The sequence below is a fragment of the Leucopleurus acutus genome (assembly GCF_964270905.1).
Source record: "Leucopleurus acutus genome assembly, chromosome: 1".
NCBI classification, from domain to species: domain Eukaryota; kingdom Metazoa; phylum Chordata; class Mammalia; order Artiodactyla; family Delphinidae; genus Leucopleurus; species Leucopleurus acutus.
Window position 1 is genome coordinate 193,693,221 of NC_139142.1, and position 24,530 is coordinate 193,717,750.

The 24,530-nt window shown below is 38.6% G+C and overlaps 1 protein-coding gene across 1 annotated transcript in view; it reads left to right on the forward strand.

Annotated features, from left to right (window-relative positions):
* Positions 1-24,530, forward strand: part of MYO3A (myosin IIIA) — a gene marked incomplete at both ends in the record, with an annotated part of 170,181 nt that overhangs the window by 52,223 nt on the left and 93,428 nt on the right. Inside the window, 5 exons of the mRNA XM_082839748.1 lie at positions 15,604-15,703; positions 17,261-17,377; positions 18,600-18,704; positions 18,812-18,895; positions 23,034-23,236. Of these exons, the coding sequence (XP_082695874.1) occupies positions 15,604-15,703; positions 17,261-17,377; positions 18,600-18,704; positions 18,812-18,895; positions 23,034-23,236 (609 nt within the window). The remainder of the gene's footprint in view (positions 1-15,603; positions 15,704-17,260; positions 17,378-18,599; positions 18,705-18,811; positions 18,896-23,033; positions 23,237-24,530) is intronic.

A 24,530-nucleotide genomic window follows, 5' to 3' on the forward strand; every position in this document is an offset into this window, starting at 1 on the left:
CCACTCATCCCATTATGCCCACCAAAATCTAGGGATTATCTTATCTTTTCTCTCCTACTTTGCATTTTCAGTCCATAGCAAGGCTAAATTTCTTACAGCCCCACTCAACCCCTTACCAATGGTGATACAGTTCTTGCTACCATAGAAATGATGGATTGAGACAACATTCACGTTGTCTCCATATTAATTGAGGCCATTGTATAAAGCTCTGGATGAGGTGTTACACAAGGGTCTGACAGCTGAAGCAGCTGTAGACTCCGTGCTCTGAGTTGTCTGTCTTGGACAGACACTGCCACCAGCTCATGCCTGGATGAGACCTTTTCTCCTAGATTTCACACAGATAATTCTTTGCCTCCTTATTTTGACCAAGGTACTGAAAAAGGTCTTCCTTTTTAATTTAAAAACAGCATGTAAATAGCCATGATACAAAGTAGGAATTTTCAATCCCATAAAAGGAATAAAAATTATGTCCTGGGAGAGTTTGGAAGAAGCCGATAGTACTTCCACTAGCCGGGACAGGAGGGCTTATCCAGGAAGCGGCCTTTAATCTTCACTGCAAGGGAGAAGAGGACTTAATCCTGTGAAAATAGAGTTACCACTGGATGAACATTATTGCTGGAAGGAGCAGCCTGAGCGAAACCATGAAAGCAAGGAGACATGCTCACATTTAGTCAGAGCCGTACGGAGGAGAACTCAAAAACAGGATTGGAGAGACGCGCAGAGGCCAGACCGCGGAGAGCAGTGAAAGTCAGGCTGAGCAGTTTGGCCTGTGTTCCTGACAGCCCCGCTAGGGTGTAGCCCTACGTCACCTGTGTCCTGCTGTGCACCACCCTGTCATTGGTTCTAAAAGGTAAACTGTGGATACACCAAGAATAATTCTGGATGCATTTTGCTTTTCTCCCATATTTCTTCCTAACTTTAAACTATCATTATTTTTTCGAAGATGGGGGAAGTTGGTCTGTCCCCATTATGTTTAATTATCAAGGCAGTTAGTGGCTATTGTTTGGATATTTTGAAATGAGGAACCTATTGACATATATACTTATTTGTATTATTTTTTTTATAAATTTATTTATTTATTTATGGCTGCGTTGGGTCTTCGTGGCTGCGCGCGGGCCTTCTCTAGTTGCAGCGAGCGGGGGCTACTCTTTGTTGTGGTGCGCGGGCGCTTCTCACTGCAGTGGCTTCTCGTGTGGGGCACGGGCTCTAGGCATGCGAGCTTCAGTAGTTGTGGCACACGAGTTTACTTGCTCCGCGGCATGTGGGATCTTCCCGGACCAGGGCTCGAACCCGTGTCCCCTGCATTGGCAGGTGGATTCTTAACCACTGCGCCACCAGGGAAGTCCCTATTTGTATGTTTTTGTGGGATGTTTTAATTGGTGTGTGTGTGTGTGTGTGTGTGTGTGTGTGTACGCGCTGGTGGGCACATGTGTATGCATGCTTCTATTCTAAGTACGTTTTATTTTGGAAAATTCTAATCTTAATTTGGCCAAAATAAGGGGGTGAAGGAGTTGTCCATGTGAAATCCGGAGAAAAGGTCTCATCAAGGCATGAGCTAGTGGCAGTGTCTGTCCAAGATCGATAACTCAGAAAGAGACTGATGAAACTCTGGGAATGTAGTAAGGACCCATCTAGGACCAGGAAATTTAGAAAAGAAATGATCGCTTCTCCTTCCTCACCTGAAATATTTCCTTATGCCTTTCTTCACCACTTCCCCTTCTGGATAAACTCCTAAATGAGAGCTAAATAGCTTTTAAACATAATCTCCAAGAATTTTATAAGGAATTGAATTTATAAGGATTGAATCAGCACTCCCTGGAGAGAAGACCGTTATGAGCATGTTTGTTCCTAAGTAGCAATAAATAAAGGAATTCAAATAAACAGGAAGAGGCAGTTGCTCACAAATCTTTTTTTTTTTTTACTATACCCTCTCCTTTCCTGAGTTCTTTAATTATTCTCTTGGATAGATAAATTGCGTCATCTCATGGTTAGTTCCAGAAAGCCTCAACCCCTAGCTTCTTGCCTGTTGAGATTGAAGCCTAGTTTAGTTAGGTAAAGCATACTTAGGCTAGCGTTTCTTTTCCTCTAAGTATTACATACATTGTTCTACCATCCCTTGGTCAGAGTGTATTGCTGCTGAAAGAACCAAGGCAGTGAGATTTCTCCCTATGCTCGTGACTGGTTGCTTCTACAGGGTCTCCATAAGGCTTTCAGTAGTTTCACCCAGCTGTGTCTTCGGGTCAGTCCTTCCATATCGTTTTGCCTGTACCCTGTGGTGTGCGGGAGCTGACTGCCACTGGCTCAGGAGAGCAGATGGGATCTTTGTTCTTTCCTTTAGTTTTGTGTGCTCAGACCATACACTTACCACATCTGTGACCTCAGTCATGTATATTCTGCGTCTTGTTGCTTTTCTGTCATGACTTTCCTCCATTTCTTTTCTGAATTCAACTGACTCAGTTTTTATCTGTTGCGTTCTTATATCTTCATTAAAGCTTTGTACCCTCTCCTGAAGATTCTTCTCTTTTAATGAGACATCACGTAAGAAATGTCTTTGAGGGATGGGGACCTTTTCGTCTGGACTTTTCCCATGATTCTTTCTTATGATGTATGCTCTTCATCTGTCTGTTGCTTATAATCCTTAACTCTTCTCCTCCTTTTTGTAAACTACAAGTATGTGGTGGTGAATAATCTCTTCTCAGGTGGGACTGGGGACAGCTATTGTTCTAGCAAAACAAAAAGTGGGAATGATGGAAGAATGATTTGGGAAGGCTTAAGCTGAATTAGGTTGATTCTCTTGAACATCCTCTTGCACATCTCCCCTCAGTTTTGAACCTTGAAGAAGTCAGTGTACAGGGCCACTAGGTGGTACGAGCCCAAGTAGCACCATTCACATTGTATTCTCTGTGGGTCACAGCATAAACCCATTCATGACTGTCATTCTCTATCATAATGAAGCAACTGTCTCTTCTCTTACCATCATCCTGCCTCCCCCTGGCTACTGGCCACCCCTCTGCTGGACAGGTATGTGATAGGTCACTGTCCCATGGTCTTCTCCACCGCATCGCTCTTTTGCATGTTGACCTGGGTCTCATCAGGACCCTTTCCCACTTCCGGCATGGCCCACCCATGCCCCCAGAACTGATAGCTCCAGGCAAGGGCTCACTGGATAGGCTTCTCAGGGCTGTGCTTTTTTTTTTTTTAAGTGTCTGTAGTTACTGACTGAAGTGTAAATAATTATGTGTTGGTTCTCAGCTTCCGCTCTCATTTCAACACAAGTTTCACAGTATTTGACAGTTGTGCTTTATAGATTGTGGTTTGGGCCTGTGGCCGTTCCTGTTTCTCATAAAGGAGACTTTTCTCAACTTGCCATTCTTTTTGTTGTTTTGTGAGTCTTAAGGGAAGGGAACAATTACTTTACCCTGTGATCTTTAACTTGAAGTAACTGTCACTCACTTTCTTAGTAAAATAGGACAGGGTATGATGGATTAGAGAGAGTCCCAATTTTTTGACAATTCTTGCATGAAGAGTTGGAGTCTGTGTTGCCCGCCCTTGAACCTGCCATTTTTTGTGAGTGCCTTGGTCAGTAGAAGATAGCAGAAGGAATACTATGACATTTTTGAGCCTAGACTTGCTGAGGAACACTGAGCAAGCCCAGCCTGGCTGGCAAGGACTCCATGTGCTGAGGGGGCAGCAAGGGTTCCCAAAGTGACCAACGGGTGTCAACCACTGATACGCACCTGAACAAGAGCTGAGTCCCAGTGGCGTCTGGCTGAAGCAGGCTTGTCCGCGAACACTTGTGAGACATAGTGATGGGGACTTTCTAGGCCACACGAGTCCTGCATTAGCATGTGCAGTCAGTGAGCAAGGAAAATGTGATTGCTGGTGTTAATGACCCCTACTGTAGCCGTAAGTGGAGTGCGACAGGCCACACTGCACAACTCCTGGAGACACCGTTCATTTCATATTCCATGTGACTGCTTTCACCCCCAGGCATGGAGGCACGTCATGAATGATGCCCTAGAGCTGCACCATGTGGATTGTGGATCAGGAGCCTGGGAAGATTCTGAATACATTTGTTTGATCACCCAAAATAGATTCCCGTCTGTGATACTAGCTGTGTACATGGGATGTCAGCACAAATAAAGAATTGGATAGAAGGCTGTCCCTGTTTCATTGTTTATTATCTAGGTCCTAATTTAGTTTGAAAAATTTTGTCCTCCTGAGGACTTCCACATAAAAATGCTTTCAAGCAAATCTGTATGAGGATGAAATCCTGGGAGGCTTCTCTAAAGTTCATGTGGGTTAATTTATTAGTCATTTCTTTAGTCTTTTCAACATCTTTCAATGGAAGATTGTTCTTCATTAGTATTTAATATTGAAATATGCTGATTCCTTAGAGAGAAATCTAAATTTTATCAGATGTTAGGCCCACTTTACAAATTCTGAAAGCTTATATCAGATTTGCAAATTCCTGTAATGTTTCCAGTGATGTTCTAGAAATCATTAATTACTTGAATTATGGCATTACCCATTTTTAGCTATTTTAAACTGACTCAAATCCTTACTTGTTCTTAAAATATTGTATTTGTACATATATTTCTTATAATTTTATAATTATCATATTTAAAGAGGCCCCTGAAAGTGATCACATTGGATTTCATGGGATAAAATGCTGAGAATACAACAAGCATATGCACTTAAATAGAGCAAAATATAACATTTTTCTAAAAAGAACAAAGTTTCCTGAAAAATTCTGGATGTATACCCTTTGGCTTTTTTCTTAAAGGCATTAGTCTTTAAAAAAAATTTATTCTAGAGAGAAAAAAATTAAAACCTAAGGGATTATCAAGAGCCTTGACCTACATTTAAAGGTTGCACGAAATACTGCAATATCCCTTCTCTCTTTTCTTTCAAATTAGCAATAGCCTAGGATTTGACTGCATCTGTTTTTGGTATTATTACTGTAAAGAAAAGACACATTTTTATAGGGTTGAATTCTGCAGTGCCTCACAGGAGGCAGGACACTGAATAAAGATGATACTAATTTTTTTGCAGGAAAGTGAGATGCACAGATTGAGTAGAGGGCAGAGCGACTGTTTTCTGCGAGTGCCTTCACATTGTTAGTCCTCTGAATACATTTTTGCTCTCATGTCGAAGGCCTTAGACATTGAGAGTAACTTCCTGGACAAATTTTGCTTTAAAGTAGCTAAATCTTTTAACCATCTCTTTGTTGGGGAAAAGGAGAGAAATATTTTTTAAAGATAGTAGTCAAGGTTTAGAGCAGAATATTGCAGCCTTTGAGTAGAATTCAAAATGACATGCCCCTCATTCCTTACTGCCAGGCATGTAAAGGTTTATCTCTGGCTGTTCAGCTGCCCTAATCTTGTTTGCTTCCCCGTTTAGTTTTGTAATCTCTGCAAAAAAAAAAAAAAAAAAAAAAAAAAAAAGATTTTGGTTCACTTTGAAGTTAGATGTTTATGCATTTATTTAAATACAGCTGGGGTTTTTTTTTTAAGTGAAAAATCTGATATCACAATCCCCAGTGTTTTATCAAAAAGAAGGAAAGAAAGGGAAATAAATAAATAGCTACCTTTGGCAATTCCAGTCTTGGGAATAGAAATTGAAGTAGAATACTATGACTTCATGGTTGATTCTTATATAGATCTGACTGTACCACAAGGTCTCCTCAAAAAATAATATATATCTATTAAATACACATATAAGTATATATTTAATATATAAGTATATAAAATACAAACACACACACACACACACACACACACACACACACACACACACACACACACACACACACACACACACACACACACACACACACACACTACCTGGGCAGCCCAGCCTAAAATGTGGGTGTTGTTCCCTGCCCATGGATGAAAATGTAATTCCCCTATATTTATTCAGATAGGGTGGAGAGGTCATGTATTCTGTTCGGGGCTAGTTACATTTGATATGCCAATTAAACAGGAAAGCAGAGTTATCAAGTAGGCAGTGGAATATAGGAGTCTGGGCTTCAGGGGAGAAGCCCATGTTGGAGACAGTGGTTGAGTCATTTGCTTATAAACGTATTTGGTGCCATGACACAGATGAGGTCACTGAATGTGAGTGTTTGGGAATTTAGCGTAGGGAGAGGAGACAGAACAGGTGATTGAGGGACTGTGGCCCTCCAGGGAGGAGAAGCAGGGGAACGTGGTCTGTTGCGAACCACATAAACCCAGTGTTTCAAGGAGAGAATGCGCAATTCTTCTAAAGAGCACTGCAAGTTTTTTAAAACGGAGTAATGCTGAATTTGGACACACCAAGTTCTTTCGTGATCTCGCGGAGAGTCCTCTCAGCAGGGTGGGGTGGAGGGCAGCCCCAGCTGGAAGAAGTTAAGGAAAGAGGTGAGGTGAGGAAGACATAAGGAATAGGAACTACTGTTTAAGAAGCTCAGCTGTAAAAGGAGGAGAAATGGAGCAGTAGCTGGAAGGCATGGAGAATCAAAGGAGAGATTTTTTCTTAAGACGGGGGATACTAGAGCACATTGTACGCTGACGGGGGAGAGGTTGTGCCGCCGATGACAGGGGAGCATCACAGCAGTGACCCTGGGGGAAGCAGGTGTATGAGCACAAGAGCTGGCCTGTGCCCAGAGCAGGGAAATTTATCCCTTGTCACCAGAGAGGAAGGAGGCTGGGAGGGTAAGATGGCACAAAGATGAAATCCTGTCTTGTTTAAAAACTAGGTACGTATAAAAAAGAATAAAAGGAACTATCAAAATGTCAACAGTGGTTATATTGGGGATGTAGTTACAGGTGACATTTTTTTCTTATACCTTTTGGTATTTTTCAATTTTTTTAAAAAAACAAAGTATACTTTTTGTACTTATAAAAAATTTATGTAGTAAATGTAATTATACACTCTCCATGACCCTTCATGCTATCATTCCTTGAAAAGTCAGACTATGTGAAACTCCTCAGCCATGTTTTTGTTTGTTTGTTTTTCTGTTTTTGTTTTTGGCCGCACCACGTGGCTTGTGGGATCTTCGTTCCCCGACCAGAGATTGAACCCGTGCCCCCTGCGGTGGAAGCGTGGAGTCTTAACCACTGGACCGCCAGGGAAGTCCCAGCCATGTTTGTTCTTAACCAGATTGTTTCGCTGTACTGATGTTTGTCTTACAGATACTTACAGTGGCACTAATAACTCTACACATTGAAGGAACTATGCAGCAAGATTCTACTTACAGAAACTGTCTCTTCCCTGTTCTCTTAGTTGTCTCTGAGCTAAGGGTGAGGAGAAGAAAGATGTCAGGAACTCTTGGCAGATGGAGGATCAAATACTCTTGCAAACACCGGTGTCAGTTTCATTTCAACAACTAAAACCAGGTCACTCTAAAATAATAACACACAGAAAAAAAAAAACAAAATAAAATAATAGCACAGAGGAGTCACATTCACAGCAGAAACAGACAAGATTTCTCAGTGGGAACATTTTTCTTCAGCCGCCAGTTAACTATATGTGAAAGAGGAAGGGCCCTGTGAATGAAAAGAACAATCAAAAGTGTAGCTGAGCTGGGTGACGATGACATCTGTCACTCCAGTCATCGCCAGAGCTGATCTGCTCATCTGGCTGACCCGGCTGGTGTGTGCTCCTTCCCCAGCATCATTTCAAAACTGCACGATTGGCCAAAGGGGTCAAACTGCAGATCAATAAAAACTAGTCTTCCAGGGCACACCAGTGAGAGCCTGTATGCCCATTGGTGTTACCAGTTGTGACTTTGTTAGTGGAATTTCAAGATGGATAAGGAAACTAAAAGAAAACTATTGATGATATTTCTGTTTAACAAAGGATTTCTGAACTACCCCAGTGGCTCCCGAACCACCTTAGAAGACGGAGCGTGATATTTACCAGAGAATATTTAACCAAAGTGAAAGCAAATAAAGCTGTTGGTTTACAGCAGTACAACTGAATAGCAAGGATAAACGTTTAACAGGGAGCAGCAAGAGTTGTTTCTTTTTTCAGTGTGTAGAACTGAAATACAAGTGAAGCTGTACTAACCACCCCTGAGGTATTTGTGACCTTTGACAACACAGAAAGAAAATATTTGTAGTCTGAAACTATGTCTCTCCAGTAGGATGGAGTAAATGAAAAATATAATCTGGTTAACAAGCTGTACTTTTCACAAGAGGACAAAAATCTTATTGGAAGGATTCTGACTTTGCCTTCTCCAAGTCTCACAGAAATTAAATATTTAATAAAGTAACATTGGAAATTAATTCTGTAAAATGAAGGCAAAAGGAAAACGTAAAAAGTGTAAAAGTATCTTGAAAGATAGGGTAACGATAAAGATTGGACAGTTTCCTTTGACAAATAATTATTTATTCATTCATTTATTCATCCTGCACATATTTATTGAGTACCTACTATGTCCCAGCTACTCTTTTAGGTGCTTAGGCTACATTAATGACCAAAAGAGACATGTATCAGTAAGAAGATGTAAAATATTTTCACAATTGATGATTCTTTTTATTTTCATTCACAGAATACACCTTAAAAATAGTTTTTCTTAATCATTCATTACAACCTTAATAGCTTTTAAAGTGTTTAACTCATGAAAAAGAGCTTTTATAAACTAATTTATGCACCTGAATTAACTCTGCATGATTTGTGTAATTTCAAAACCCTCGTGGGAATGATCTTTTTTGTTTATAATTTATTGTTAACTCTTCCATCAGAATGTGTGTTCCATGTGAGCAGGGACTTTATCTGTTGTCTTCATAGCTTTATCCCAACTCCTAACAGTGCCTGAAACATATTAGATGCTCCAGAAATTTAAGTATTTGTTGAATGAATGAATGCAGTAGTGGATGTTGAAACGTACAATTTAAGGCTCTACCTAGTGTGTGTGTGTGTGTGTGTGTGTGTTTAGGGTGGGAGAAGTCTAATGAATCAGAGCAGGAATGGAGATATCATATTAATAACTGGGTTCATTGAGTTTTTGTGAACACATCACAAACTTGTTTACCTCACTTTTCACAATTCTTAGAATTAAAGGGAATTGGACTATTTTATTTAACTGCTTTTCTCACTCTTACACCCTATGATCTTATATGTGGTCAATTGTATAGTTTTAAAAATATTAAGTATTCTTGATGCAACTAATCATGCCACTTGAGGGAGTATAAATGTGAGTCCTTCACTCATGCTACTTTGTCGTGACAGCTGTAACTGCCTTTTTAAAATTTTTTTTGGCCCCATTGTCTCTATTATGTTTAAGACCCAACGAAGTGACAGCAATGCTGACAGTGCTTTCTAGAGCAGTCTATTGTGATGGCTGTGTCCAGCAGTCATTGGTGATACAGAAATACAGATACGGGAGAAATGTAAATAGGCAGTCCCCATGACCAGGGGACTTCTCCAGTTAAACTGACCTCATGGAGAGCAGCGCCGAACTCTGAAGCAGCGGGAGATGGGAGGGGAGTGTGCTGGCACCGACATATGCCAGACACCATGTGCCTTTTCACCACGTTCCTCCAGCACCCGACTGAGCACCAGCTCTGTTACCTGTCAAATCAGCCTGAGCACTGCAGTGACACAGGGAGGAGAAACAAAGAAAGGAAGAGTTGTTTGCTGATATGGTGCCCATTTCCTGCTGAGATACTACCATCAGGGTATACATAGGACTTAATAATAAATACAGTGAAGTCCTGCAAAATCAGTGATGCTCATGAATCCTCCGTCAGCAAGACCTGGGCCCACATTTTCTCACTCCCTGCTCAGTTTATTGCTGAGTTCAGTGTCATGTGTTTACAGTTCATGCTTGAGGAGGGTAGAAGGGTCACCTCTGGGACAAAAAGAGAGTGAAGACAACAAAATATGAAATAAATAGAAATTCAATATATAATTCAATATAAATATTAAATATAAAATATAAAGTAAATGAGGATTAAACCTATGATCATAAAGGCAATAATAATAATAATAATTTATTAACCATAGCAGGCCCTGAATGAATCACTTTACATGTATTATTTAATCTCACAACATCTCACACCATTTATCTGTTGTCTTCATAGCTTTATCCCAACTCCTAACAGTGCCTGAAATATATTAGATGCTCCAGAAATTTAAGTATTTGTTGAATGAATGAATGAAACGTACAGTTTAAGGCTCTACCTAGTGTGTGTGTGTGTGTGTGTGTGTGTGTGAAATAGCCATTATTATTTCCATTTTATTTCTGAAGAAGCAGAGTAAGTTCCTTGCCCAAGGCCACATGGCTAGTCAGTGGTAGGGCCACAGCTGGAATAATAGTAGCAATTATATATAAGGCATTTCCATATGCCCATTTTAAATGAGAGTTTGACAAGAAATAATCCATTTTGCTTATCCTCACAAAATCTTTTGTTATTTGATCTGAGCATTCAGATTCTAGAGCCCAGCCTCTTAACTGGGTGTCAATAATTCCGTGATCAAAGGAAGGGATTTGTATAGCTTCAGAAATAACTTTGGATCTTCTGTATAACCACCTCAGAATTCAGTTCAATGTAGGATAATTTATCAGTCAGCCCCTGTTCCTCACTGGCTTTATGGCCATTGTTGCTGCCTGCTTGGCCACTCCCCATATACCTTAGCCCCTCTACTCTTTAACTGGAGAGGAATCTAAATAAAGGAGCTATGCTCTAGAATAGGGCCAAAGCCTCTTCTCAAGTCCCCTGATGAAGTCTTTATGAATGGTAAAACCTAGTTTTTCAAAGTCATGGAAAAGGACTTTTTTCTCTTCAGAATGAAGCAGACAGCCATACGCTACAATAGTATACCTATCAGTACACAGACTTCGGTTGACAGAGAATTCCAGGGTTGGAAGAAGCAACAGAGATTATATGATTCAGCTTTTTAAATATTGTTAGTCTAGGTAAGATTATTAGCTTCCAGCATTTTTTGGTGATAACATGTCGTTTTTAGGAAATGGTGATAGTGATCAATTTATCTTCCCAAATTAAAAGAGACAAGCCTAAAACTTGTGTGTTCAATACAAGATTGCTATCTTAGTATCTCATGGTATCTCATATTCAGTGTTCTTTGAGTTTCAAGAGTTCTTGATATAGTAGACATATTAATTCTTGTCCATCATACATATTGCAAATATTTTTCCCATTTTCTCTTTTACTTGTGTTTTATTATACTCATATTAAAATTGTATTGTCAAATCTCTTCCATTTTTTAATTCTCCTTTCTGTCTTTTCATACTTACAAATTCCATCTGTATCCCATTACTACACAGCCGTTCTTTTGCATCTTCTCCTAGAACTTTTATGATGACATTTTAAATCTATGTTTGTTAATCCATCTGGAATTAATTTTTACATAAAGTACATGATTCCCAAAATTTTAACCAGCTGTTCCAGCACAATTTCTTGAATTTTTTTCTTTCTCTACTAATTTGAAATGCCACATTTATCATCTAATATGTTCTTAGAATAGATGACCCTGAATTGCATTCGCTACTTGAAGTTTAACTTTTCTTGGCTTTCTTTACCTAGTGATAATGTTTATTTCTACAATATAGTAAAATGATTTTTTTTCTTTACTAAAACATGCTACTCCACCGTATTGTTTCCACACTCTGCCCTTTGATTAAAATATTGCGTTGGCTTCCCGTAGTGCCTGGAGTCCAGCCTCACCACGGACCACTGTCCCTCCTGCTGTTTCAGCTGCCGGGCTCGTGCCTGAGTCCAGGCTCCTTGTCACCATCCACTCCTTGTCATTCTCCAGGAACAGTCTTTGGATGCCAAATGGACCCATAAAAACAGATGGAAAATTCAGGGCTTCACTTAAATTAAATACATAATTGGATATCTTTCTCTATTTTCGTAAAAATCATATGTCATATGAGTTTCTTTGGAAATAAGGGGATACGAAAGATGATTCTTGTCGAGTTCAGCAAATGTGGAAACCAACTATGGGCAAATCCTGTGCCAGAAATTGTGGGAGATATGCATTCACTCATTCATTCAACTAATATTTATTGAGGACCTACTGTGTTCTCAATCATCTCCTTGTTCCAAGGACACAATGGGAAACTAAAGACACATAGTCTTGTGTATGTTGGAGCTTGTATTGTAGTAAGGGATTCAAATATTAGCTAAATTATCTATACAAATAAGTGCATAATTATACATTTTTGTAAATGCTATAAAAATTATTATGGAAACATCTAAGAATTGCAAGTAGGAGTAAAGCACTGTTCATATTATTAGATACAAGTCCTTAATCAGATATATTATTTGCAGATGTTTTCTGCCAGCCTGTGACTTCACTTTTTATTCTCTTAACAGTGTCTTTTTTTTTTTACTTTATAAATTATTCATTTATTTATTTATTTATTTATTGCTGTGTTGGGTCTTCATTGCTGGGTGTGGGCTTTCTCTAGTTGCGGTGAGGAGGGCTACTCTTCATTGTGGTGCATGGCCTTCTCATTGCGGTGGCTTCTCGTTGCAGAGCTGGGGCTCTAGGCACGTGGCCTTCAGTAGTTGTGGCACGTGTGCTCAGTAGTTGTGGCTCACGAACTCTAGAGTGCAGGCTCAGTAGTTGTGGTGCACGCACTTAGTTGCTCCATGGCATGTGGAATCTTCCCGGACCAGGGCTCAAACCTGTGTTCCCTGCATTGGCAGGCGGATTCTTAACCACTGCGCCAGCAGGGAAGTCCCAACAGTGTCTTTCACAGAAAAGAAGTTTTTCTTTTTTAAATATTTTTGGCTGCATTGGGTCTTCATTGCTGTGCGCAGGCTTTCTCTAGTTGTGCCAAGCAGGGGCTAATCCTCGTTGGCAGTGCGCGGGCTTCTCATTGTGGTGTCTTCTCTTGCTGCGGAGCATGGGCTGTAAGCGCGTGGGCTTCAGTAGTTGTGGCGCGCAGGCTCTAGAGCACAGGCTCAGTAGTTGTGGCGCATGGGCTTAGTTGCTCCACGGCATGTGGGATCTTCCTGGACCAGGGCTCGAACCCGTGTCCCCTGCATTGGCAGGCGGATTCTTAACCACTGCACCACCAGGGAAGCCCAGGAGTTTTTCATTTTAATGAAGTCTACCTTATCACGTTTTTCTTTCATGGATGATGTTTTGGGTATTGTGTCTATACACTCATTTCTACACCCAAGGTTATCTAGCTTTCTTCTCCTATATTTTCTTCTAGAAGTTTTATAGTTTTGTATTTTACATTTAGACCTATGACTTATCTATTTATTTATTTTAACATCTTTATTGGAGTATAATTGCTTTACAATGGTGTGTTAGTTTCTGCTGTATAACAAAGTGAATCAGTTATACATATCCATATGTTCCCATATCTCTTCCCTCTTGCATCTCCCTCCCTCCCACCCTCCCTATCCCACCCCTCTAGGTGGTCACAAAGCACCGAGCTGATCTCCCTGTGCTATGCGGCCGCTTCCCACTAGCTATCTGTTTTACATTTGGTAGTGTATGTATGCTATGACTTATTTTAAGTTAATTTTTGTGAAAATTTTGTAAGTTTAGTGTCTAGATTCTTTTTTTTTTTTCTTCTGCATGTGGATGTCCAACCATTCCAGCACCATCCTGAGGAACTTTACAGTCTAGTAAAGGGAGTAAGACCTGTACACAAGTGATTGACTGAAATGACTTAACTCAGATGTTTGTCCAGAAGGATGTACAGAATTAAGCTGAGGGTTTAAAACAGGTGGCATTTGAGGTAGACTGTGAAAAGTTTCATCACACAGATGGGACTGAGGAGGAAATTAAAAGACAAAGGACAAATCTTACTTATTTTTAAAATCTCACTCTGAGTGCAGTGTTGAGAAGGATATCAGAGGCAAAGGTGGCAGCAGGGAGGCTGCTGTGGTGTGAGATGAACTGTAGTGGAGGTGATGGTGTTGAGAAAGGTTTGGTTCTGGATTGGATTTGATGAAAGAGCTGAGGGGATTTGTGCATGGGTTGCAGGAGGAGTATGAGAAAAAGTCAGGAGCCAGGGGTCAGGCTGACAAGCAGACGAATGGATCACCATGGGCTGAGATGAGGGTCGTGGGCAGGAGCAGGTTTGGGACATATTAAGTCAGCCACCTTCACAGCCAAGTGAAGCGTCGAGTGAGCAGCTGGGTGCTTAGGTCTGGAGACGAGCAGAGCTGTCAGTGCACGAGTGGTATTTAAAGCGATGAAATCAGGAAGTACATGTTGATAGACAAGAAAATAGCTCTAAGGACCAAAGCTTGGGAGACTCAAAAATGTGACAGTAGGAAGATGAGGAGGGACCAGAAAAAGATACTGAGATGGAGATGCCATTGAGGTAGGGAAGAGAATCAAGAGAAGGACATAAGACACCAAGACAAACGTGTTCAAGAAGAGTTTGTCAAGTGCTGCCAGTAGGTTAAGTAAAATGAGGACTTAGAACGGACCGTGGGACTCAGCAATGTGAAGAAGGTCACTGTTGTCCTTAATGGAAGCTGTTTCCGTGGAGTGTGATGACAGCCTGACTGACATGGGTTTTCTTAATGGGTGGAGTGCAATTGAAGAAGTTAAGTATAGATCATTCTTTTGAGGATTTTTGCTCTAAAGCAAGGAAATGGAATGGTAGATGGAGGAAACAAACTCAAGGACAGGTGGTTTGTTTGTTTCTTTTGGGGAAGATGTTATAACAGTCGAGAGGGAGAAATGAGTGATACAGGAGAGAAAGAGGACCCAGCAGGAGTGACATCCTTGAGTAAGTGAGAGTACATGGAATCCAGCGCACAAAACGGGATTGGCCGTAGGTAGAGGGGGGACCATTATCAATAGTGACTTAATTCTCTAAGCAATGAGAAACCATTACAGTTTGGTGGGTAAGTGGTATGATTCTTATCATGCTTTGTAATCTGCGTATTCCTTCCCCTTTCACTAGTGGACAGATTCAAATGCATAACAGTCTGCCCAAAAATAAACACTGAAAATGCAGTTATGCTCAGAATAGAGTGGATTTCATGCCCAGAAAAGTTGAAACAAACCCTTGTGTTTACCTCAGCAACTTCTCCAGACCTCATGTCAGATCAAGATCTTTACGCTGTTTTTGAAATTGCTGAAATGTTTCACTTTGAAAGTAAACTTCCTAGTACCTGAAATCAATTTTCTGCATACATTTTACCTTTTAAAAGTCCCCAGTGTGGCTTATTTTGTATTCCTCTTAAATTCTACTGAATACTAATTTTTCAAATTATCATTCCTTGACTACCAGTGGGCTAACACTACCTCTGACAAAACTGGAAATCTAATGAGTGAAAATCGCTCCAACTCACCACTTTGTAAGAGGTTAAGTCACACATCGGAATTTAGAGGAAGCTTTAAAGAATATTATATATAAGGTAGTTCTTGATGGAAATAATGAGCTCTTTTGATCATCCATGAAGTAAGTTTAATGTGTTGCATTTTCCCAGCGAAGAGGAGGAGACAGATCAAATGCATGAGGCTGTTTTCTGGTAAATTGTTATCGCTGAATTTAGCAAATCAGCTTCACAGATGTTTTTCAGTTTCTTAGTATCTAAAGTTGACTTTTACTATGATTAGTAATAAGTTCTCAACTCAGAAAGGGTTTTCGTCTTTATTGCTCCTCAGGCATGAACGTCTTTACACCAAGAAAAGTAACTTCAACAGATCTTTAATTTCCAGCCTCAAGGATGTGAATGATTTAGCAACCCTAGAAGTTTTGGATGAGGTAAGAAACTCAGCTTAATTAAACTTAAACATTCTGTCTATTTAAAAAAATTTATAGAAGTGGTTTGAGGAGGAGACTCTTTGACTAGCATCTGTAGGTTTCATGCTTTCTTCGTCTCTTAGCTTCCTGATCATCCCTCCTGTCTTCAGTTTTACTGTGTGTAACTCACGTTTGCAGATCTCTCCGGCCTGGTGTCAACTTTTTCTTCTTTTTTATATTCGAATTACAAAAGTGCTAGTTCCCACAAGCTTGAGTTGCTTAGGTCCAAGACCCCTTCTTCCCCTCAATTCTCCCCAGGAGTCTCAAAGGGGTGATTTGCTTCCTACATCACCATCTCAGTGGCAGGATCTAAAGCCTCGAAGATACCTTGAGAGCCTGTCTGTTACCATGGTCAGTGGACCCCTCGTGGGATCACAGAGCCCACCTTTTCGGGAAATGAATTCTGCTTGAAACTTCTTATCCCAGTGACCTCAGAAATATTTCAGACATCTCTCATGAAGGTACCAGTCCAAGCCAGTAAATTATAGTCTCATCCTCTTTTTCCTCATCACCTTTTATTTCAGATAATCACATCATTAGAGAAATAATAAGGCTCCTTTTCAGTAAAAGGTTGGGATCACTACCCTGCCTGATCCACAGGCTTTCCTTTTTTTAATACTTCTGATACATTCCTGAGCATTTTGCTTAAAAATGTAGCAAATCAGGAGGCATATTCTGAACTGAAGTAGTCATTTGGTAAATTTGGGGTTGCATAAACAACTCAAGTACTTCCTCAGAATAATCTTTCTTGAGAACATCAAACATCTTATAATCAAATAGTGTTTGTAAGCCAGAGATTGCCAATACCTTTATGAATCTTTGTGTATCAGATTTTCCAATGATGTGAAATCCTAAGCTTGTGGATTATAGAGAAGGCTTTACTAATCATATTGCTGACCTACGTATTAAACACTGGGTTGGTTTGTTTCTATTGTCTGTGTTTTATTTTTTTGTCTCTTTTTTGACCCAAGATCTTTTGTGTCATATACTATAAATGATGATGTCTGGCACTGTTAAAATTGATTCCATGTAGTCATATGATTTACCAATTGTGGAAGTTACTTTTCTGTACTTTTTACTCTGCCTCAAAGCCAAACATTTAAGCAAGGGAACTAAGACATTCCACAGAGCCATTGAATAACCTTCATTTGGAATAAAATCATGTTCACTATATCTTCTCTTCCCTTTTCTAGTGTTCTTTCTCTTTACTTCAACTGCTGCATTTACTAACTTCCTTGAAAGCATTGTGTATATATAATCCCTGTAGCATATAATATATTCTGTGGAAAACACAGGTAACAATGACATCCCTCTACAGCTCTCGAAAGAAAAGAAAATACCCATCAAGGGGAAGGATAGTTGCTGACCGGAGGTTACACTTCTTACTCTCAATAGATCTATTTCTTTCTGATCCTTCCTCCAGATTCCAAATGTTTTATTTCTCATCATTTACTTTTAAAATGATAATTGACCATCAGTCATTTTTAACAAAAAGAGATTACTTTTATTTCGTTATAGAATACAGTCTCAGAGCAACTTGAGAAGTGTTACTCCAGAGATCAGATTTACTTCTATGTGGGAGACATACTCATTGCTCTTAACCCTTTTCAGAGTCTGGGTCTTTATTCCGCAGAGGTATGTGGTGTGGCTTGTACACACTTTCTTACTTTGTACAAAAACTTATACTCTTCAGGTATTTAAATTAATTTAATTTAATTTTATCTAATCCTTTGAATAAACAGTTAAATAATTATTGTTAAAACATAGAGATAGGAAAAAACAGAAGATGAATCGATCTGGATGCAGTTTGTCGTCTTCGTGTGAGATATGTTCATTACTTCTTGTCATTGGTAATTGGTAACTGGTCCACACTACATATCATATCAATAAACAGATGCCTAAAAAGTATAGACTTAATGTCTACCTCTGAACCAAGTATAGGAGAGTCAAAAGTAAAATTACATTGTATATGTAGGTACTGTATACTTAATGGCTGTAAAACTCATCATTATGAGTTTAAAAATTCCTTCTGGTTAAATTTTTAATATCAGACAATATGTTTTATGAATATAAGCACATAATTATCCATTATTCACCCCTAATGTTTAAATATAGAATAGTGTTCTGGAGTTAAGCTAGGCTGTTTTTCATTTTCAATTAGATCAATACTCTTCTAGCTATTTGTGTACTCTAGAATATTATGTTGTATTATAATAGTATATTACTCTAGAATAATACTGTGCTTAATATAATTTTTTGTGTGAAAAGTATGTAATTCAGTCTCTACCACTTTAAGATTTACAAGAATAATGGCATATTTATGAACCTTGACCAAGTTTTAGAAGACTGGGCTTTAGCACAAATTCTGCTATCAATTAACTATGTGATCTTGGGCAAAGCAAATGAGAAAGTGTATGTTAAATGATATGAAAGGAAAAAAGTAGTGATCGTATGTCATACATTATTATATCCAAGGAATAGTCAACAAAATGATACCTGATTGTCTTATTTATAAAGTATCTGCTTATTTAAGGAAATCATAGTATTTTGAAACTTTAAGTTCTGCTTTGGAAGTGGTATGCACTTCCAAAAGAGTCTTCTTTTAAATACCACTGCCAAAGTGATGTCATATTATGTCATATCATTTTTCCCTGTTGTTTTATGTCAGACTTTTATTTTACATAATTGTCCATGATTTGTGCATGTATGTGTGTATGTAATATGGATGTGATGTTTTGGTGGTATGAAGCTGTATTTTGATTCACCTTTTGCTTTAAAAATTAGCACTCTATCTGTAAATAAGTAGGGTTTAAACAAAAACAAAAGCCCTACAGCACATGTTCTTTTTAACCTTTAGCATTCCAAACTGTATATTGGAGCAAAGAGAACTGCCAATCCTCCTCACATTTTTGCCATGGCTGACTTAGGATACCAGTCTATGGTAACATATAATTCAGATCAGGTAAGGAGAGTCTCACATTTTTAGAAATTCTCCTCTTAGTTTCTCGTGTGTCAGCTGAATTTTGTGAGGATAAAGTCTTCTTACAGTTTCCTTTTCTCACCGTGCAGTGCATTGTTATTTCTGGGGAAAGTGGTGCTGGAAAGACTGAAAGTGCTCATCTCATAGTTCAGCAGCTGACAGTGCTTGGAAAGGTATAATTTAATTTTTCTCTGTCCTAACAGAAATATTTGTTATACTTCAGAATTTAATTTAACTGATTAGGTTAATATTTACAAATTTCCACATTTAATAATGCACAGAAATCATAACACACTTGTTGTCCTTTGTGAGTGTAAAACATAACAATATAAAGAGCATATGTTTTGTTTTAAGCAAATTCTAACTTTTCTCACTCTTAGTAGGCAAGGCTTTATAGAGGTGATTTTCTCTCTTTTTTGCCCTAACGTATTCTCTGAATGCTTTCCTTACTTCTTCTTCCTTTGTTACCAGCAAGATAAAGGGGAGTCAATATACAAAAATTAATTATATTTATATATTATATGCATACTAACAATGATCAGTTTAAACTTAAATGTATTATTTATATTAGCACCATAAAACATGAACTATTGAAATCTAGATCTTACAAAACATGTAAAAGATTTGTATGCTGAAAAATAGAAAAAGTTGATAAAAGAAATCAAAGAAGACCTGAATAATAGGAGAGATATGACATGTTCATGGATTAAAAGACTCAATATTATTAAGATGTCAATTCCCCACAGATTGATCTATAGATTCAATGTAGTTTACAGTAAAAATCCCAGCAGGATTTTATTTTTTAGAAATTGACAAATTGAATGAAAAATGTATATGGAAAGGCAAAGGAACTATAATAATCAGTTTTGAAAAAGAACAAAATTGGAGGATTAATAAATGCTACCTGATTTCAGACTCATTGTAAAAGCTGTGATAGTCAAGACAGTGTGTTATTAAAGAAAAGATGGTATACAGATCAATGGAATAGAATAAAGAATCTGCACATATATGATTTATTGATTTTCAGCAAAGGTGCAAGGTCAATTAATGATAGTCTTTTAACAAATGGTGCTGGAATATGCGCATACAAAAGGATTGAACCTTACTCTAGACCACACATGCTATAAAAAATTAACTTCAAATGGATCATAGACCTAAAGATTAAACCAAAAGCTATAAAATTTCTAGAAGAAAATTAAGTCAGTTAACTTTGTTTTTTGTCATTTTGGGTCAGGCAAAGAGCTGTTAGATGCAACATAAAAAGCATAATCCATAAAGGGAAAAGTTTGATTTCACCAAAATTAAGAACATCCTGTTCTCTGAATGATACTGTTAAGAAAATGAAAAGACAAGCTACAGACTCAGAGACACTCTAATAAAAGACTTGTATCCAGAAGATATATTTTTAAAAACTCTTAAAATTCCATAATAAGAAATCAAATAACAATTTAAAAATGAACAAAAAAATTGACTAGCCATTTCAGCAGATGATATGTAAATGGCAAAAAAAGCAAATGAAAATATGATGTTCAACACCAGTAGTCATTAGGGAAATGCAAATTAAAACCACAGTGAGACACCATTACATAGCCATTAAAATGGCTAAATTTTTTTTTTTAAACCTGACAATGCTAAGTGCTGGCAAGAACATAGAGGAACTGAATGAAACTCGTGTATTGCTGATGAGAATGCAAAATGGTACAGCCACTTTGGAAAACAGCTCAGGAGTTTCTTAGAAGGTCTAACCATACTTATCGTACAACCCAGCAATCCTACTCCTAGGTATTTGTTCAAATGAAATGAAAACCCATGTTCACACAAAAAAGCTACAGACAGATAATTTATAGGAGCTTTGTTCATCATCTCCAGGGAGTGGAAACAACAGAACTAGGAAATGAATAAACAAACTATGGTACATCCATGCCATGGAATATTACTCAGCAATAAAAAAGAATGAACACTGATACAAGCAATGAAGCTCACTGGAAGAGATTTGGATAAATCTCAAATGCTTTAGGCCAAGTCAGAGAAGCAGATTAAGAAGACTACATGTAGGGTTCACTTGCTGTGTCATTCTTGCAGATGTAAAACCGTAGGCACAAAAACAAGTCAGGGATGTTCGGCAGCTGAGAGTGGAGGGAAGGGTTGCAAAGAGTAATGAGACAATTTGGGGGGTGATGGGATTGTTCTCTATGTGGACTATAGTGGGAGATTTATGGTCGCATATGTTTGTAAAAACTTTCAGAACTATATAAAGGGTGAATCTCTATGTAATTTTACCTTAATTTTTAAAAATGGGATGTTGAGGATAGAGACTTGGTTTGATTTTCCAAGTAGAGTCCTTGAAATAAGATAAATCAAGAATAATGTGTTCTCATTAGGCTAATGGCTAAAAAAGAAAAATCATTGTGTACAACTTATCCCTGTGAAAATGTTTATAGTGATTTGCATAGTTAGAAGTAGAGTCATCTCAAAATTTTTGCCATCACAGTGATTATAGGAATCTTGTGCTACAAAGCACTGTGGGTACAAGGCCAGACCCAACCACTGTATATGTAAGAGGGTGCCTCATGGTGTCAAAACAGCTGCTTAATTGAGTCTAATTCATTGTCAAAAGAATTTCATGTTCCTGTTAAAAATCAATTGACTGGTTATATGTTTTCCATCATGGGTGTGGGTATGGAATAGAAATATACTAGTAACCAGGCCTGTGACCCCTCAGAACTGGAAGAGCCAGTAGAGGCCAGGAAGGGGGGCCTACCTCAGGGCTGTCATCTCAATCCCTTCCCCATCCCTTTGCCCATCCACTTCCCTCTCCTTACTTCTGGGATAAGCATCACTCTACAAGCTTTTAAGTTCACTGAAATAAACGTCATTTTGGAGAGAGTTGGGATGGTGTGTGGCACGGCATACTCTCCTGGCGTGGAAGAGTTGAACACCTGAATAAATTTACTCAGGGGCCTTCCGCACGGGCCTTTGCTATTCTTTCTTGATTTGTGAAGTCAATAGAGGCTCTCGTCAATAATGGATTAACTTGTACGAATGTTGTTTTGTGGATGTCAGCACATCTAACGTTTATTTAATATCTTTGTCTTGTGCTAGATCTAAAAATGTGCCTTGATATTAATTGGAGATGGTGATATAAAAACAAAAGAATTCTACCCTTATCGGAACTGAGTGTGTCTTTTAGTTATTTCCTTGATAAAGATTTAGCAGATGCAAAAATGGTATGTTTGGTGGATGGAATTTACCTTTGTAATACACAGTCTTCAAAACCTGACGTAGCAGGGCACTGCTACCTAATACAGGTGGTTGATGTTTTCTCACCTTTTTCATGAGTGCAAGGCCAGCCCCAAAATTCTTGCTCCTCTCTTTTCTCTCCCCTTATTGCCTCTTTTAGAGGATATCCAAAATCCTTATGTGCCCCCAAAACCGCACTGTGAATGCCCCCTCGGCCCCCCCCAGATTCTAATGTAGCCTATGTTCCAGAAATACCTGCTGCTCCTCCCTTACATAAACATTTCCGTACCTTTAACACAGCTGACTTCGGCAAGGTATTACACTGAAAATAATCCACTTGATCTGTTTCTACTAAGATGTGAATGACTGATACCTCCTTAAACCTCTGGGAGGGGGGATGCCTTCTAAAAGAGGTTGGTTGTTAACCCAAATAAATTTTCTGGTGGAATTTCAGTTTAATAAAGTGGTAAAGAAAAAAAACCCAACATGATGCTTGTTTCGGGGAAGGAAAATGTGAGATGGTGTAGGAGAAAATGGAGGGCCAGCCATGTAGGCCCGCTGGCCTGGACCAGGGATCCACATCTCCCTTCCACACAGCCGAGCTGTTGTTGATTTTCACAATTATTCCCTGTCCTCTACTTCTGAGTTCACACGTTATCTTTACTCCTCTAGTTGCAGGTTTGACAGCTTCCATGGAAGCAAGGGAAGTTGGTCCACAGCTTTGGGGATCTTGTGGATGGGGACCCATATAGGTAGAGGAGGAATAACAAAGTTTGAGATGTACCTCAGTATGCGTAGACTGCTTATAAATTGTGTTTGTAAATCAGGAACTTAACAGAACTATATTTGAATAGAAAAAGTGTAAAGGATCTCTTCGCCCCTCTAAGAAAGGAAGTGAGTGAATGTACCAGCAGGAGGGGAAAAATATACTAGGTTGTAACTTCTGGCAACAAACCAAGAAGATGCACTTGTATGTTTACATCTACATAAAGTGCTTATCAGAGAAGAGACATTCCATTCTATACAAAATTAATTTTTTACATTTTTTTAATATCTTGACATTTTCTCTAGGCTAATAACAAAACCCTGCAAGAGAAGATTTTACAAATGAATAATTTGGTGGAAGCCTTTGGCAATGCCTGCACTATTATAAATGACAATTCCAGCCGATTTGGAAAATACTTAGAAATGAAATTTACCCCTTCTGGGGCTGTCGTGGGAGCACAGATTTCTGAATACCTTCTGGAGAAATCCCGAGTTATCCACCAAGCCATGTAAGTTCATGTCACATATTTCCTATTTTCTGGGAAATGTAAGCAAAGATGATGCTTTTGTTTTAATAATAAAATGTCTTACTCATTTAGCAAAATTTCAACAGAATTTTATTGATCGTCTACTATGTGGGAGGCATTTACTGTTGGAAGCAGAGATGCCTCAGCACTGTCTTACTCTCTCATATGTTACATCCAGTAAAGGAGTTAATACATAGCCTAAAGTTTATGAAAACAGATAGAAAGCCTAAGCCCATCGTAGAGGTACTAACAGAATAACTTAGAGTAATTTCTCAAGTAGGAGAGAATATACTTCTCTACACAAAACAAGTATGAAATTTAATTAGAAATAACAAGTCATTTTTTTTCTTTTAAGTGCTGGTATATATAAATAGATCTTTGTATTAATTCTATGCTTCCCAATGTTTATACACAAGGGACCAAAAAACAAACAAACAAAGGATGCAGGAAGGGGCTTTATTGTAGTGTTCTTTTTCCTGCCTGCTGATAAGCCACCAACACCATATTCTGGAAAGTTTAGGTTGAGTGAGTTCTTTTAGGTTGAGTGAGTTCTTTTAGGTTGAGTGAGTTCTTTTAGGTTGAGTGAGTTCCTTTTAGGTTGAGTGAGTTCCTCAGTTTGTAGCTGAATGACAAAACTTTTCTCCTGTCCTCATGATTCCAAAACATCTTTGTTTGTTGTTCTTATGAAAAAACTAATCACAACATGGAATTTGTACCCTGGTCTTTATATTGTTTTTTTTAAAAGTTGTGGCAATTTAGAGTCTTCCAGTTTTCTTATGTTGGTTTTATGCCAAACATATCTACATTATTGTAGTTATGTGTGGTATGTTAAATTCTCAGGAACATAAGCTTCCTTCATGTACAAGTACGTTAGTATTTAATTATAAGCGCCTTCAAATGTGCTGTCATTCAGTTTATGATAAATTGTGAATATAAGTTGCTTGGAGCCGACCTCTGAGCTCAGCCTTCAGTGTAGAAAATTATCCTTTGGTCTTCAGTTCCAAAAATGTCAGGCATGACTTTTAGGCAAATGTGGCTTTGAATTGTGGCTCCCTGACATGTAGTCCACCTTGGGTAAGATATTTAAACCTTAAAGACCCTTATAGGATCTTGTTTCTGCAACCTACTGTGTGTTAGAATTTGAAATGCTTAACCTCTCTGCACCTCAGTTTTTCGTTTTTAAAAAGGAGTTAGCAGTGGTACCTACCTATTAAGATCATGCCTGTAAAGTATTTAGTGCAATGAAGAGCACATAGAAAGAACCCCATGCAGTTTA